We start from the raw sequence: 16335 nt of genomic DNA, 5'->3' as shown, positions 1-16335 counted from the left end.
CAGGAAATAATGAGAATGCGTTTTTAAACCGAGGAGTATATTTTTTAATCTTTTTCTTTACTGCCACGACTTCACTAAGTGGTCCACAGGTGTCTGCCCTTTTGACAGAAGCTCTTCTTTTTCTACATTCATACAGTGTGCTATATTTGAAAATGGAGACAAATATATAGAGCATGGCTCCAATTTCACATTGCATCTTCATCTCTAGCCAGGACTTTGGCGACCTATCTGCACTCGACTTTATGAAGTTACCAACCTGGAAAGGAGACCAAAAAGAGAAAGGAAACATTAGGACAAATTAGAATAGAATAGGTAAGAGAGAGGGCTTTAGGAAAAAACAGAATTTGAGTCAAAAGTCAATGTGTAGTGCGGGGGCCCCAGTTGAAAAATGCCAGCCTTACAAATGAACCACCTACACAAATGTCCATGCATGCATGTGTGTGCATGTACCTGGCCTTTGTATGAGGATGCGGAGGGATACCCCGGGACGTGTACGGCCGCAGTCTCTCTCAATCTGCGTGAGTAATGACACTGACTGCCAAGGGCCGATGATTTCCAATCTGTAACTGTTTGCACGAAATGCTCCTGTACCAGGAAACACACATGTGAGAAAATTTATAAGAACGGAAACAAGTTGAGGGGATGGACTGCCAGCACACCTAAGTTCATATAATATAACTTCAAATCATTGATCAATGGTAGGTTGGCAAGTAGGTCAGTTGGTAGGTAGGTAGGTAGGTAGGTAGGTAGGTAGGTAGGTAGGTAGGTAGGTAGGTAGGTAGGTAGGTAGGTAAGTAGGTAGGTAGGTAGGTAGGTAGGTAGGTAGGTAGGTAGGTAGGTAGGTAGGTAGGTAGGTAGGTAGGTAGGTAGGTAGGTAGGTAGGTAGGTAGGTTGAGTTGATTTGGTTTGGGAATGGATGGTTACGTAAGTAGCTTGGTTTCATTTGAATTTTTATGTAGTTGGTAGGTTGGTTGCTGTCTGGTTGAATGAACGCTAGCTAGCTAGAAAGACAGACTATTAGGCAGACAGAAAGACAGACAGATGGATAGATGGATAGATAGATAGATAGATAGATAGATAGATAGATAGATAGATAGATAGATAGATAGATAGATAGATAGATAGATAGATAGATAGATAGATAGATAGATAGATAGATAGATAGATAGATAGATAGATAGATAGATAGATAGATAGATAGATAGATAGATAGATAGATAGATAGATAGATAGATAGATAGATAGATAGATAGATAGATAGATAGATAGATAGATAGATAGATAGATAGATAGATAGGAGGATGAATTATAAAGACAGATATGCATATATATATAGATGATACAACCATAATAAAAATAATAATATTATAGCGATGAATACATGGATATATAGATGTATATATCGTTGAATAGGTGGATGTATAGATGTATACACAGTACCTTGGGATCAAAATTGGCTTTCTTTCTTTCTTGCTTGCTTGCTTTTTCTTCTTATTTCCTTTTGTTCTTCCTTCTTTTTTTCATCTATCTATTTAATGGAATCCTGTGCATTTTTATTTTTTTATTTTTGCAACTTATTCCATAAATATCTCTTGGGAAATTTGAAAGATAATACTTATAACCAGCATGATGTTCAGCTTAAGGAAGAATATTCGTCATTTTTATTTTCAATGTGGCCTATATGTCCAAATACGTGTTTTTGTAGTTGTATCCTGCTTTATACGTTCAAGTCCATCATAGAACAGTTGAAATACAACACATATAGACGAGATGTCAAATAGTTACGGGGGTAGGCCTGAGGCCGTGTTTCAGGAAACAATCAGCCGGTAAATGAAACTACCTTTCGCATGACATGATGTAAGTGAAGACAAGAGGAGCTCCTGCGGCTTTAGAGTAGGCCGGGTGTGGTCCGGCGGTCAGGCAAATGGCCGGATGACCCGAGCTGTGCTGAGTCATGTCCCAGGCGAGGGATAGAGCTGCCTCTGCCGGGCTCCGGGACGTGCACTTAACCTGCAGTCATTACTGGAAACATCGCTGAAGCGACGTGGAACTGGGGAAAGGCGGCTGGAAGATTTCCAGATTGCTCGGAGACTCTTGAGGCCCAGGACGACTACTGGGATTGGGATTTACGTTTGGAAATCGGTAATCAACCTGATTCCGATTCATTAGGTAAAAAGGATCATGTCTGTTAGGAACAGATTTCTGACAGGGAGGAGCTTCATTTCAATGTATCATTACATAAATAAATGTTGTGGTCCTCGTTGAAGAGCAATGGTTCAATATATTGCTAATGAATACTTCATAATTGATAAGTCTTTTCAAAAATCAAATACCCTATTTTCCAGACAACATGGTGCACCCCAAAAAAACACAAATTGGACAGTTATTTAATTGTACACACTATAATACGGTGTGCCTTATATAAGGACAAAATTAAAAATGTGTTAGCTTAATTGTGCAATCAGCGATCAATCGATAAATTTTTTCGCTGACCTCAATTGCATATTAATGGTAGCAACAACGTTAGAATTGGGTAGCAATAGTAAGGTATTTTTTTATTTATAATTTTTAAAATTTGTATATTTTAGATATTTCACTTTGCCATTCTCTTTATTCAGTTTAAGACAACCAAATTACTTCCCACAATGCCCCTTTCCTCATTTAGTTTGGAATCTCGTGCACTCCGCAATGACTTTGCAATTTGGTTGTAGAACAGATCAGTTACTTTTATCATTTTTTTGTGCAAAAAAAAGACATTTCATAAACGAAGCTTGCTATGCATTCAACATATTCCAACGTAGAATATTAATTTATTAGGTATAACAAGTGTTTAGCAGAGTTAAAGACACAAAGAGGTTTTCAATTGCCAATAATGAAGGTAAAACATTTTTTACGTAAATTCCAAAATACAAATTCTGATCCCATTACAAGAATATTTTTAGAATTTCTGAGTTTGACTTTTTTCATTCGACCTAAGAAAAATTGACGGACTATTTTTCCAGAAGAAATTAAATTTGTCTTGATTTATCATTTCTAAGCATTTTGGGAAGGGAAAGGCATTGCATGTTTTCAAAACAATTTGCAATGCTTAATTTAAGCTGAAAAAAATCAAACAAATTTAATCACTTTTATTTTTCTCATTGTTTTAACATATCTAGCACCGTGATCAAATATAGTGTGATAATGAGATAAGACCGAATGCCGTTTCATCAAGATTCTGTACTTATGGTGATTACCTGCAGTAAATCCTCAGCTTTCTGGACTGTGTACTTTAATGAAGGACATTTAGATTCAGCTTTGATTTTTGAATTCCGGAGATAGAATAAGAGCTTGCTCTGTCCACTCCACGCATCGGCCCGGTATTGCAGTACCTCTGGGAACAGTGCGTTCGCAATGATCGCAGCAAGGCTTTGGGGCTAGGACCTAAGCTTGGCCTTTTGGCTGAGAGTAAGTGTCCCGGCTCCTAGGCTTTGTAGAGTATTATGAACTGACCATACCGGATAATGGATAATGAATAACGAAGATAGAACAATAACCCTTAAAAATCACCCCCTTAAAAAATCGAGTGGGTGGGACTGCTATACTGAGACATGTACAGCAAATTCATGATTGACGGGAATTTATCGGAAGCAATCGAGATCAATTGCTGTGTACATCAAGGTTGCCCTTTGTCCCCCCTTCTCTATATTCTTTGAATTGAACCTCTGGCACAAATTTTAAGAAAAGATAGATTTGTCGAAGGGATCAATATCCCAGGAAGTGGGGGACAAATTACCAAGTGTGTTTTGTACATGGATGATTTTAATATTTTATGTACTGACCTCGTATCCGTTAGAAGAGCCCTTGACTTGACCGACCTGTATGGGTCAAGGCTCAATAGAGAAAAATCACAAGCGAAGTTTTATGGACCGTGGACAGAGACAGAAAAGGCAGGACTCCCACTGACGGTGTTAAAGACAGACCAGAAAATTCTAGCGATAAAATTCAATGCGGATGGAGGAGGCGAGACCAGCTGGGACAATGTGACAAGGAAAGTCAAGCAAAGACTTGTTTTTTGGACACTAAGAAAACTGACAATAGAGGGGAAGGTCCTAATCATCAAAGCGATCATCCTCCCACTGCTTTTATCAATCAGTTCAGTTTTTATGCCCAAAATAAAACATGCTTTTACAACTGGACTGAGCCATCTTTCACTTCATCTGGGGCTCAAAGTGGTAAAGGATAAAAAGAGATACAATGAAAAAGAAAAAGGAAAAAGGGGGGAAAGGAGTGCCTGACCTCCAGCTTTTCCTGGGGAGCAAATATGTCTCCCTCCACTTCCAAAACGCTATGGGCCCACCCATTAACCCGAAAAGTCAAGCGATGACCTGGTTCTGGATGGGCTCGTACTTGCGGAAGCTAAAGCTTGTACCAAACAATTATTTGATTCCAGTTTCCTTTAACTTGCCACCAACACATCTCTTTATTCGGGGCTTTTTAAAGAAATTGGATTTAGAAACACAAGAATGTCACACTTTACAAAACCACAGGGCCCTTATTGCTATTGTGCAAGTGTGAGCAACAGTGAGTCCTGTGCGGGGGCTTGCGTTTGGCAAACCTACAACGGTTTGGAGCAACGTGAATCATCCTGCCCTCCCAAACAGACTACGGGACCTGTCATGGATGGTGGCTCATGAGGTTCTCCCAGTCAGAGCCGTAATGCACCACCGAGGAATGTCAGCGACTTCGATATGCCCTCGACCTGGCTGTGGCGCCCATGAGTCGGTGAGGCACCTTTTTTGTGAATGCAGCGCTGCCGAGGACCTGTGGGCAATGGCCTACCACCTAGGAAAATTCCCGGACTTGCCAGCAAGGGAGGTCCCTGATGCACAGTACGTGCTTTACGGGGTGAGTCGGTCGAAAAGGTCACAGAACGACTTTGCCAAGGACTGGCTCAATTTCGCCGCCATCAAAGACGCCATGTGGACCCCCAGAAACCTGCTGGTAAGGAGGTGCAGGCAGATCCCCCCCTTGGCTGTGCTCCGAATGGCTGCAGATACCATACAATCTGCGAGCGGCAAGCCTAGGATGCAGCCATAACCACCCGGAGGGGGGAACCGGAGCTCCACTATGGGGGTCCCAGCAGCAACGGCCTGGTTGTGAAAGGTAGAAGTAAGAAGGGAGAGGACCCATCCCGGGCAGAGGACTGGAGGATGCTGCTTGGGAGGGTGGGATGAAATCCCACTTGAGAAGACAGAGCTAGACCCTTACACAATAGTATTGTCCTTTACACATTAGTTAACTGCTGTTAAAAGTGTCGATAAAAAATGTTCAAACCTCATATTGTTAGAACATGATATAAGGAAATTGTGAATGTTAAAGTGTCGATAATAACTCATATTGTTGGGATATGATATAACGAAATTGCTTAATTGATGTTAAATATGTCAGGAAAAATTATTAAAACGTCATATTGTCAGATACAACAAAATTGTGAATATGCTTGATTGCTGTTGAGATTGTCGAGAGGGGTTGTTCGAACCTCACATTGTTTGTTTGCTGCTGTTGGTGTCGATAGATTTGTTCAGGCCGAAAAACAATCGCGGGACTTTGGCCTGGACAAATCTATTGACACTGTTCGGGCCTCACGTTGTTTGTTTGCTGTTATTAGTGTCAATAAATTTGTTCAAACCAAAAACTCTTACTCAATGACCCGACATTCAACCTTTAAAACAAGCTGCATTCATAATCAGGCGAAGAAAATCCTAAATAAGGAAGGGGCACGCTATTTTAAGTACATAAATACCGGTATATAAGCCTACATGGAATACAAGCGAGCCCCTAAAACTGCTGTACAATATACAAATACTAAAAGAAGTTAAAAAAAATAATTAATTTAAAGCTATAAAAAAAGGCATACAATGAAAATTAATATACAGGTAAAAGCTAAAAATACAAAATTTTGAGTGTACCACCAGCAGCGCTTCAATGGCACTCGTACTCTAATTTGGTATTTCGCAATTATTTCCTTCTTCTACTCAGTCGGTGTGTCAGTTTTCCCACTTTTCCTTCCTCTTATTAAAAACTTTCTTAGGACTTGTCTTTATGTTTTTATGGGCAGATAAATGAAATAAAACCAACAAAATCACAATCAGATGTTATGAGACGGTGCCGATTGGCTGAACTGGAAGAAGAGATCATGCAAGGCATTATCTCTATCTACTGTTAAGAAATGTAATTGACTCTCTGTTTTTTCTTCTTAGCACTATTTGCAACGGCCTGTGAACCACTTAAAATTGGTCAGCTACCCACTTTTGGGTCCTTTTTCACCAGTTGAGAAACAAAAATCTAGTGGATAAGATCCAGCACACTCCCATTGCATCTAGTTTCACTGGTCGGCGCGTGTGAGTGTGAATGGGTAAACGTGAAGCACATTGTAAAGCGCTTTGGAAGGTCATTGACTTGAAAAGCGCTATATAAATGCAGACCATTTACCATTTAATCGTGAACAACGCTCTGGGTAGATTCCTGTGCCACCAATGGCGGGAATGTGATTTGTTAAATGCTTGAATCTAAAAGTACACATTTGGAGGCAGGGCAACCAGGGAGAATCATTAAAAGGAAGCTGGAAGACAATTTGAGCTATTTAGCAATATTGATGGACAAAATATAATCAACATCACATGATTCAGATGTCAGTTCTAAGGTTAAGGATTCAAATCCAGCTACCAGCCTTGCTGTGCGGAGTTTGCCCGTTTTCCCCGTGCTTGCGTGGGTTTTCTTCAGGCACTACGATTTTCTCCCACATTCCAAAAACATGCATGTCAAGTTAATTGGTCGGTCTGAATTGTCCCTAGGTATGAATGAGCAAGAGAGTTGTATGTCATCGTGCGCCCTGCGACGGGCTGGCAACCGGGTCAGGGTGTCCCCTACCTTCTGAGATAGACTCCAGCACTGAAGAAAAGCAGTGCAGAAAATGGATGGATGATTCAAATATTTTTAGGCCAGCACAGATTGCCTTTCAGGCCCTCACAGTCCACCATTGCTAACCAAGAGAAGAAAAGTAAAGCGTGATGAGCAGCAAAAAAGAAGGGCACCGCGACGGGAACGGGGTCCGACCGCGACCCGTAAGAAGCGAGCGGCTGCTTCGTATCATTAATCTTGAGGGGATAGGTGTCATCTGATGGCGGCGACACAAAGAGCACTCGGAGAGCGGCTCACTGACCCGCACCCAATTGGCTGAGAAAGGCCCACCAGGCTTTAATAGACTTTTGCTGATCCGACACTTGTTTGCTTCGAGCCACAAAGAGACGATTGCGCCGGCTGACAGGGGCCTGCAGGCCCGGGGACTCCCCTCCTGCACCGTGATAAATGACCCGGGGTGGGCAGGGCAACGGCCGGAGGGGGGAGCTGACCCTCGCACAAGAATTTTTTCGGGGTCTCCGTTTTTCATAAAAATCCTATGTGCTCCGCACGGCTTGTACCAACGACTGGAATCTGTCAATACAAAATACAATGGAGGAAATTCAAATATAGTCTAGTGATGATTAAAATGAAGGCCCATTTTAAAGGGACAGTGAGTATTACTAAGTATCGCTGTATTGTGTGGTGCAACCGAAAACAAGTGCTAAAATGCACAAGGAAGAATACAATCTTCCTGCTCGTATTCAGAGAAAAAAAAGTAAATGAGACCACTAAAAAAAAAAAGAAATTCAACACATTGACATAAGATTGTGATAAAACAACACACACACACACAAAAAAACATACTAACATTGCATTTGAAATTCAAAGCGCCATTAAGAAAACGCAAATACTGTGTTCTCACACAAGTCTAGGTCAAGTAACTTGGTAATGTTTCCACAACGTTAAACCAGAAATAAATAAATAAATCCATTTAGTGGCCACCTATCAAGTGATCAGAGTAGCATTGGCTAGTGTTTATTGTCCTTGATAATAACATTGTGGACATTAAAACAATCAGCACTAAATGTTTAAGTCCTCACTGAAATTTAATGTTTATGCATCATTGATGCAACTTCATGAAAACTGTGGTTCTATGTTATATTTATCGCTGTTAGCAGTTCCCTCAATTTCTTGTTAGGATCTCAATGCTTTGCATATATTTATATTTCCACAAAATAAACTCCTGGAAATAAAAAAAACGCTATATAAAGTATTGCAATGTGCATTAGCTCTTGCAGATTAATTGTCACTTTTACTTCTTGTATTATGTAGCCAAACTCAATGTCACCTTCATTTCTTGTTATTTAAATTGTCAAAAATCTTACAGATTACCCTGACCTCCCTACCTGTTATATAATTTTCAGAATCCGACATTATTTGTGACGCTAATCAAACATACAATGAGGTTGATGCTCCCATTTAAGACGTTTGCAATGAATCAACACACCACCGGGGGCACCCTGGCGCAAGGAATCAACACGCGCATGCAACTCTTAAATAACACTGATGGGCATTTGCTGAGTTGATGGGGAAGACTTTGAGCAAACGTTGGTATGAAATAAAAAAGGTGCAGTATCTTCACTGTTTAATCGAAACTGGGTCTATATTAAAGAGTTTGAAGTCATTTGCGCGGCGTGTGCGCGGACACGAGTGTATGCGGCTTACCTCCCAGCCACACGCTCGTCTGGCCCTGTTTACACATGCAGACAGTGGCTTAATAATGCATGTTTTCAGCGACCAAGTCGATCCGTCTGCAGTAAACAAGAATGCCTGAGTAAGTGCACGCTCTTAATGGCCAATTAAAACGCACGCCGCCGTCTGCGCTTCGGGAAACTCAACTTCTTTTTTTTACGAGATGCAATAAATGCAATCTGGTTATCACGGTCGTTTATATTTTGAACAATAAAAAGAAGAATAATTACAGTGCTATAGAAAAAGAATCCCACATGTTTTCATCATGCAGCCTTGAAATACTCCTTCAAAATTGAAGCGACCAGACGCACTCAAAACGTGTTTAAAATTAAACTAAGGAGAGAGAGAGAGAAATACCTGTCGGGTTTGTGTCCCAAAATCACTTTACATGGCATGGATTCGGACCCAAGTCCTGGCTGGGTTCTCTCCCCCGTTATAGATGCAGCGACGCGCGGCGTGCAGAACAAGGTGAAAAGCGAGACGTCGATTGCAAGCTGCAACTGCTGAATGCAACAATTTAAGGCAGATTTTATTCCTTGCTCCCAGAATCTGTAGGATGCTTCTCATTAGGGGAGGCGAATAAGCAAACATCGACACTTTTTTCACCCCCTGCCACAGTCCATAAGCGCACATCACTTAATAGATCATTAACCTCCAATGTGATGCTGACACTAACGTTTTTCTTTTTCTTTTTTGTTTATTATCATCTCTTTCCTCCATTATTAGCCACCGTCAGTCTTGTTTAAATACCAGCGCCCGGACTGTGATCCGGCCAGGGAGGGATTCTGGACCACCTAACAGGGCCGGTTCGGCCTAGATCGGCCCGGCCTGGCCGCGTAGGAAAACTTGCAGGAGCTGCTCGTTTTTGCTCGGATGTGCACCTCTTTATTTGTACTTTTATATATATTTTTTTAGATGAAACGTTCGCCTAAAGATGTCCATTATTAATTTAATTTACATCGACTTATTTTCAGGCAAATTAATAAGTCTATTTTTGTTAATACTACTTATTTTTTATTCTATTAGCATTTATTTATTATCTTAAACTATTGTGTTTCATAATGAAAATGTTACATAATTAGGGCGGCACTTAAATTTGTTGTGCTTGTTTCATGATACAATGACAAAAATGCAATTCAATTCACTTTAAATTAGTTCTATTCTATTCTATTCTATTCTATTCTATTCTATTCTATTCTATTCTATTCTATTCTATTCTATTCTATTCTATTCTATTCTAAAACCTTACAAATAATATTTTTACTTTCCAAAAATTATCAATCATTCTTAACGGATTAAAAATTAGCCACGCTTCTATATAAGGGAATTCTACCGAGTCATTCCACGTGGTTACACTGTTTCAATTGCATACATAATTTATAAAACATTTCCATATATTCTAATAATATCCGATGTCACCCTCAATAAGAGGTGCGTGTGTGATTTAATTATTGCCTGTGACAAATAATCATTGTAGTTATTACCATTTAATTTGATTTACAACAAATACATTTTATAGGAAATTGACACATTGACAACAAAAACATCAGCAGATATTTGAAAAACAGAATGACGATTGATTTATCGGGTTCAGGTGTTCAAAATATCAGATTAAGGCCCTATATAAGAGAATTCCGAAACTCAAAAAATTAAATCGAGATATGCGTTTCTTTTTTTACCACAGACTGGTTGAGATTTTTTTCAGGGGTGCGTGATCACCGCTGTCACAACTGATGTGACATCAAGGTGGACCAAAACTTCTTATACAGAATTCTATAAAGTGTGAAAGTATTCCAAGGACATTTTAAACCAAATTGCCCGCTTCGCGTCTTCGCAGTTTTTTCGGCAGTTGGCCAATATGGCCGCAAGAGGGCATTCTTGAATCTGATCTGGATGATCACATGGGAGACGCAAAATAGAACACTCACACGGAGTCAATTTTGATTGAATATAAACAAAAAGATGTATATAAATGACCAAAAAAAAGCCAATTTAAAAAAATAAATAAACAACAATAATAGCTGCGTACGAGTTGACTGCAAGTACAAAATCACAGTACTTTTTTAGAGTTGCGTACTACGTCCAAATTTTAGACTGGTTGCATCTGTGGTCCCAAATTGAGCCTAGGTTTTGTGCTTGTTTAAATCTTGGCAGACTCGGCTGAGCAGAGGATCAAAAGGTGATACATGAGAAAACGGGTTGCGCCTTGGTGCGGTACCATGCACCATACGAGCGCGCCCAGTCAGCTGACTGCCTGTTGGTCGCTCCTCCCGCTCTCTTTCCTCTATTTCAAGTGCGGGTAGAGCTCCCATTGGTGGGAAGGGGCGCGTCAGGTCCCGCCTATGAGCCACGTCACTGCAAACTATAAGCATAAAGCGCAGGCGGGCTGCGAGCGCATTCGCTAGATACCAGAGCGCAAAAGAGGGAGAGGCGTAAAAACTCTGCGGTGCAGAGCTGGAGGGAAGAAAATTATAAAAACAAACAAACAAGAAAAAGGAAAAAAAAGACGCTGCATTTTTCATCGAAAGGCACACGCCCTATTTAACTTTTTTTGCTTGTGTTCCTTTGATGTTTCCTGGAGAAAACGAGGACTTACCAGCAAGTTTCAACGTGGACTGGTGCCTGTCGTGGCGAGCAAACTTGCTTTTTGTTTCCAGTTCTTGTCTCGTTTGAGAGTTGCTGGGACTTCCAAATGACCTCTTGCCAGGCTGCAGAAATCTACGCGATGCCAAGAGTAAGCAGAGCTTAATCTAAAACTCCATACCTCTCCTACGCCACTTCCCACCTACACTTACACCTACACCACCCCCACCCCCAACCCCCCCTCAAGGTGTTTCATGCTACAGCAAGTCAGTGCGCTGCGCTGGATGAACAGAAAGAACTATTGCATGAAACAAGAAGGGAGAGAAGAGACCCTGCTCCCCAAATCCGTTTTGGCGACGCTCGCCGGCTCCTTCGCCTACCTGCAAAAGACTCGCGACGGCGGCATGAGTGCGGAGCTGGGCATGGGCCCGGAGCTGCCGAGCAGCCCCTTAGCCCTGGAATATGTCAACGATTTCGACCTGATGAAGTTTGACGTCAAAAAAGAAGGCTTGGCCGGCCTAGAACGCGCCGGTGTGCGTCAGTGCAACCGCCTCCAGCCGCAGGGCTCTGTGTCCTCCACGCCAATCAGCACGCCCTGCAGCTCGGTCCCTTCTTCACCCAGCTTCAGCCCCACGGAGCAGAAGAACCACCTTGAGGAGTTGTATTGGTTACCGGGTGGAGGTGGTGGAGGGGGCGGTTACCACCAGCAGATGGACCCTCAAACCCTCAGCCTGACCCCAGAGGATGCAGTGGAGGCCCTGATAGGAGCGGGAACCCACGGCCATGCGCCACCCCCGCACGTCCAACAACTGCAGCAGCAGCAAGGAGCCTTCGAGGGCTACAGGGGCCCGCACCACCACCACGGCCACCCACAACATCATCACCCGTACGCAAACCCCATGCAGGGTCACCACGCTGACGAGTTGGCCGCGGGTCACCCAGGAGCGCACGGCCACGCGCACGGCCAGCACCATCATCACAGCAGCAGCGCCAGTCAGGACCCCGACAGTCCGTCCCCGGTGTCCCCAGAAGTACACCACCACCGCCACCACCACCATCATCACCTCCACCCGCACCACCACACGCACAGCCACTTGGGCACCTCAGCGGCCGCGGCGCACCACGGTTCAGCCGGCGTTGGCGGCGGGCTGAGCGTGGAGGACCGCTTCTCGGACGACCAGCTGGTGTCCATGTCGGTGCGCGAGCTCAACAGACACCTGCGCGGCTTCACCAAGGATGAGGTCATCCGCCTGAAGCAGAAGCGCAGGACCCTGAAGAACCGCGGCTACGCACAGTCGTGCAGGTTCAAGCGCGTGCAGCAAAAACACGTCCTGGAGAACGAGAAGACGCAGTTGATGAATCAAGTGGAGCAGCTTAAGGCGGAGATCGGCCGGCTGGCCAGGGAGCGGGACGCCTACAAACTTAAATGCGAGAAGCTGGCCGGGTCGGGTTCGGGGCCCAGTGGGGGAGGCGGTTTCCGTGAGGCGGGATCCACAAGCGACAACCCATCCTCGCCGGAGTTCTTCATGTGAGGCTTTTTTTTTTTCAGAATGTGAGTCTGAACACAGACGACCCGAACCAGAAACAGTTTGGGCCGCCTCGAAGATAAACTACCACCTATTACATGTTATTCGTGTTTATATCCATCTTGAAATTCCCTCCTCATAAATAAATAAATCAAGATGAACTTTGGCCCTCATACGTGAACCGCAGAAAGGGGCCTGGTGTCCAGAACACTCTTCAACATGAAAAAAAAATCCCCAAACAAGCAAGACTCCACTTTATGCAAGCGTGTCGAGGAGGACGTTTTATGCAACATCTCATTGATTTCTTGCCTGCTTGTTTATTAAATTCCCATATATAAAGACACCAAACACGCATTAAATATTATTAATCCTGCATGCTGGACATGTATGGTAATAATATCTATTTTGTACTTTTCTTCATTTCGTGATATGAATAAGAGCATGCCGTTGATCTACGCTTTTTTTTTTGGGGGGGGGGGGGGGGATTTTTGTTATGACGGGGACAGAACAGCAGGACTGTCCGTGTAGCATCATATCATATAGTGTCTTATGCTCGCGGCTGTGGGGAGGAAGGAGAGGGGGAAGGTGACATTTGGGGCTTGTAAATATTACGCTATCGCAAAAGAGCACACGATCGAGAAGGCTGGTCTGTACTTCTGTTCTTTTGAGTTTAGTTTCTCATTTATACATATTTTTTGTACCTTTTATTATCGTTTCTCATTTGCGGGACTGAGAGAGGCGTGCACTTTCGTTCTGTGTTTGTTTGCCGTGAGAAAACAAATCAAACAAACTTTGCGGCGAGTGCACTTTTGGATGATGATTTTTGGGCATGTTGTTATTGAGGTTATTGTCATTATTATTAGTTTTCATTTTGACATTTGCACTGATCCCCTCCAGAAAAACAAGATGATGCTTCAGGAATTAATTAAAAAAACAAAAAGGCAACGTTATTATTACTATTATTTTCTTTTTGCAAAATTACAACCAAACCCAGTGTGAAAATTTGGAAAGTAAATACAACATTTCACGTGATATGTGTAGGACCTTTCTCTGAGGTAAGTACTCAATCGATAAACATAATAATAACAACAATAATAATAAATGACGGCCTGTAAGCCTCGTCAACGCATTTCTTAATGACGTTGTGCGAAGTTTTTCTGATTTTTTTTTCTGCAGGTCAGCAAAAAAGGGGGATACCAGACGGGCAAATGTTCGAAATGAAAACATCTATTATGCCATGACGTGTTGATTTCATTCTGTCATGTTATTATTTGATTATTCTGGTTCTGCTGGCCAGATGCATAGTTCCATAAAGATCGTGTTTTATTTTTATTGATTTAAATTAACAGACTGTGCAGATATGGAAGCTAGCGCATGCGTGGTGCTTGCATTTAAGAGCGTGTTTGCCGACATGTCGTGCAATTCCTCAATCTTTTTTCCCCCTGTTTTAATTTTTCAACTGTGTTGAAATCCACCTGAAACTGCAGCAGCGGGTTGTTGTTTTGTTTTCAGCGTTTTGTCATGTCGGGGTTCAATTTTCACTCCTGTTTATATGCATAATATAGTTCAACTCTTTAATTGGAAATGTTTCAATCAGACTGGTTTCTGTTTTGTCTTATTTTTGGGGTTCGTTTTTTGGGGGGAAGAAATTGTTTCCTATTTTGCTTATTAAAGTCATTGAAATGGCAATAATAACATCTCAGACTTTTTACTTGTAAATGCACTTAATTTTCTGGTACATTTTGTTGTATTATTGTCTTTTGCACATCAACATTATAAGGCATTTACTTATCCATAAATGCTATCCGAACGGGGCACACTGACTTCTTTTTATTTACAATATTTAGGTGCACATTGAGCTTCGGTTTAATTGTAACTTGTGCGCAAACTTGCCGAGATGTTGACCTTGCAACACAAGAATAGTAATACCAAAACCTCCAATTTACATAAAATAGGGGAATCTTTTGCAGGGTCATGCATGGCTTTGAATACACTTAATGGCTCAATGCGAGCTAGATGAAAAAAAAAGGCAAAGACCCAAAAGGTCCAATACGCGATCACCTGCTGTTAAGATAACCGTCACGCATGCTCAGCGGTCATATTATTGCTGATTGCATTTATGAATGACATACAGGTATGCACACTTTTTTCACGCGCGAATGCAGCGTGTGTGCGTATTGCGAGTGGATGAAATGTTAATTATGGCGCATGCAGGGAGCTTGACGCACAAGTCGAGATGCGCCTTTTCTGGTGTCAGAGTGTTATCTGGCTGTTGTCTGCACATTCTCAAGGACAGAGATGAGGCCACGGGAGGAGAGCGGCTCGAGTTGACTTTTTTCCTCCCGGGTGCTGCTTTTGCAGTCTGCAAAAGCGCGACGGGTGGATTTCTGCCTACATCCATGGGTGAGTGACCAACACTCTAATTTTCCCTGAGGCATCATCTTTGAAGGAGAAAATGTTGAGATACATATTCAATTAGAATTAGGATTGAATTATCATTACAATGTAGTGAATATTGTTTATAACGAGTTGGGACGTGACACAGGATAAACATGTAACAGAAGACAAAAAAGAGAAAAATAAATGAAAACGTTGAGCAACTGAAAAGAGAAAAGCAAAAATGCAATTGTGCAATCACATCAGCAGTAACACACGTTCAAGAACAATGTTGATAAATAAAATATGAATATACATTAAATTAGAATTTTCATTATATGAACGAGTGAACAGTGTTTGTAATAACTTTAGACGTGGCATTACAGAATAAAAATCTAATAAAAGTCTAAAAAGAAAAAAAATAATCATGAAAACGTAGTGTTTGGAGAATGGCTCAAGTTTTAAGTGCTTAGCTATAGTGCAATGATAAATACTTTAGCAGCAAACTATGTTCAAGAACAGAGTCGGGAATTCAAAAATAAATACACATCATTCATTGGCGATATTTATATCTATACATATTTTTTTCCCACAATTGTTTGTGTTTTTTTAGGGTGGTGACAGCACTGGTGAGGAAACTCTTCATTTGAGGATTAAGGATCCATACAAAAAATATTGAAAATTAGGCTATTTGAGGTATACTTAAAAGTAAAATAAACAAAATAAAACAAACACATACAAAATAACAGATTTCAATTTGAATATTTATTGTGTCCGACCGATGATCAATACACACGCTAAGACTCACAAATCTTATATTCTTTATTTCAAAGCATCGGGTACTTGTACCAGTGTCTGATACCAAGGAGGGAACTTACAGATTTCATCTCATTAGCTGCACCGCTTATCCTCAGTAGGGTCGCGGACTTACAGATTTGTTTTACAAATTCATAAAAGATTTTGGACAAGTGTCGATTTTTAGCAATTCAAAAGTTGGATACCCTCATTGAAAAGAGATGTAACCCTAATATACAGGGAGTCTCCAAAAAATGTATACACACTCTGACTTTTAATAACCAATAGACTTTTTTTTCATTTGAGATTTGATTTTGGAGCAAGAATGGCAGATAGTGGGCTTACACTTGTGAAAATAAAAATTAAAAAACTAAAACATCTCAGAAATGTGAAAATAAAGCTGAAGTGCAAAGATGTG

The 16335-nt window shown here is 41.5% G+C and overlaps 1 protein-coding gene and 1 non-coding gene across 2 annotated transcripts; both read left to right on the top strand.

Annotated features, from left to right (window-relative positions):
• Positions 1–3210: 3210 nt before the first annotated feature.
• Positions 3211–3393, top strand: LOC148370259 (U2 spliceosomal RNA). The gene has a single exon (XR_015850166.1). It is a non-coding gene; the product is annotated as a U2 spliceosomal RNA (small nuclear RNA).
• Positions 3394–11047: 7654 nt separating this feature from the next.
• mafba (MAF bZIP transcription factor Ba) lies at positions 11048–14469 on the top strand. Its single transcript, XM_088332723.1, has one exon. It carries the CDS (start codon positions 11475–11477, stop codon positions 12750–12752), a length of 1278 nt encoding a protein of 425 aa, XP_088188849.1. The 5' UTR covers positions 11048–11474; the 3' UTR covers positions 12753–14469.
• The last annotated feature ends 1866 nt before the right edge of the window (positions 14470–16335 follow it).

The sequence above is a fragment of the Urocampus carinirostris genome, chromosome 3, assembly GCF_059441175.1.
Source record: "Urocampus carinirostris isolate Australia breed hairy pipefish chromosome 3, RoL_Ucar_1.0, whole genome shotgun sequence".
NCBI classification, from domain to species: domain Eukaryota; kingdom Metazoa; phylum Chordata; class Actinopteri; order Syngnathiformes; family Syngnathidae; genus Urocampus; species Urocampus carinirostris.
Note: the sequence above shows the minus strand (reverse complement) of the source record. Positions and strands in the feature narration are given on the sequence as shown.

Excerpts from the sequence above, each read along its gene's own strand:
- mafba (XM_088332723.1), top strand. The coding sequence starts at position 11,475 with ATGCTACAGCAAGTCAGTGCGCTGCGCTGGATGAACAGAAAGAACTAT.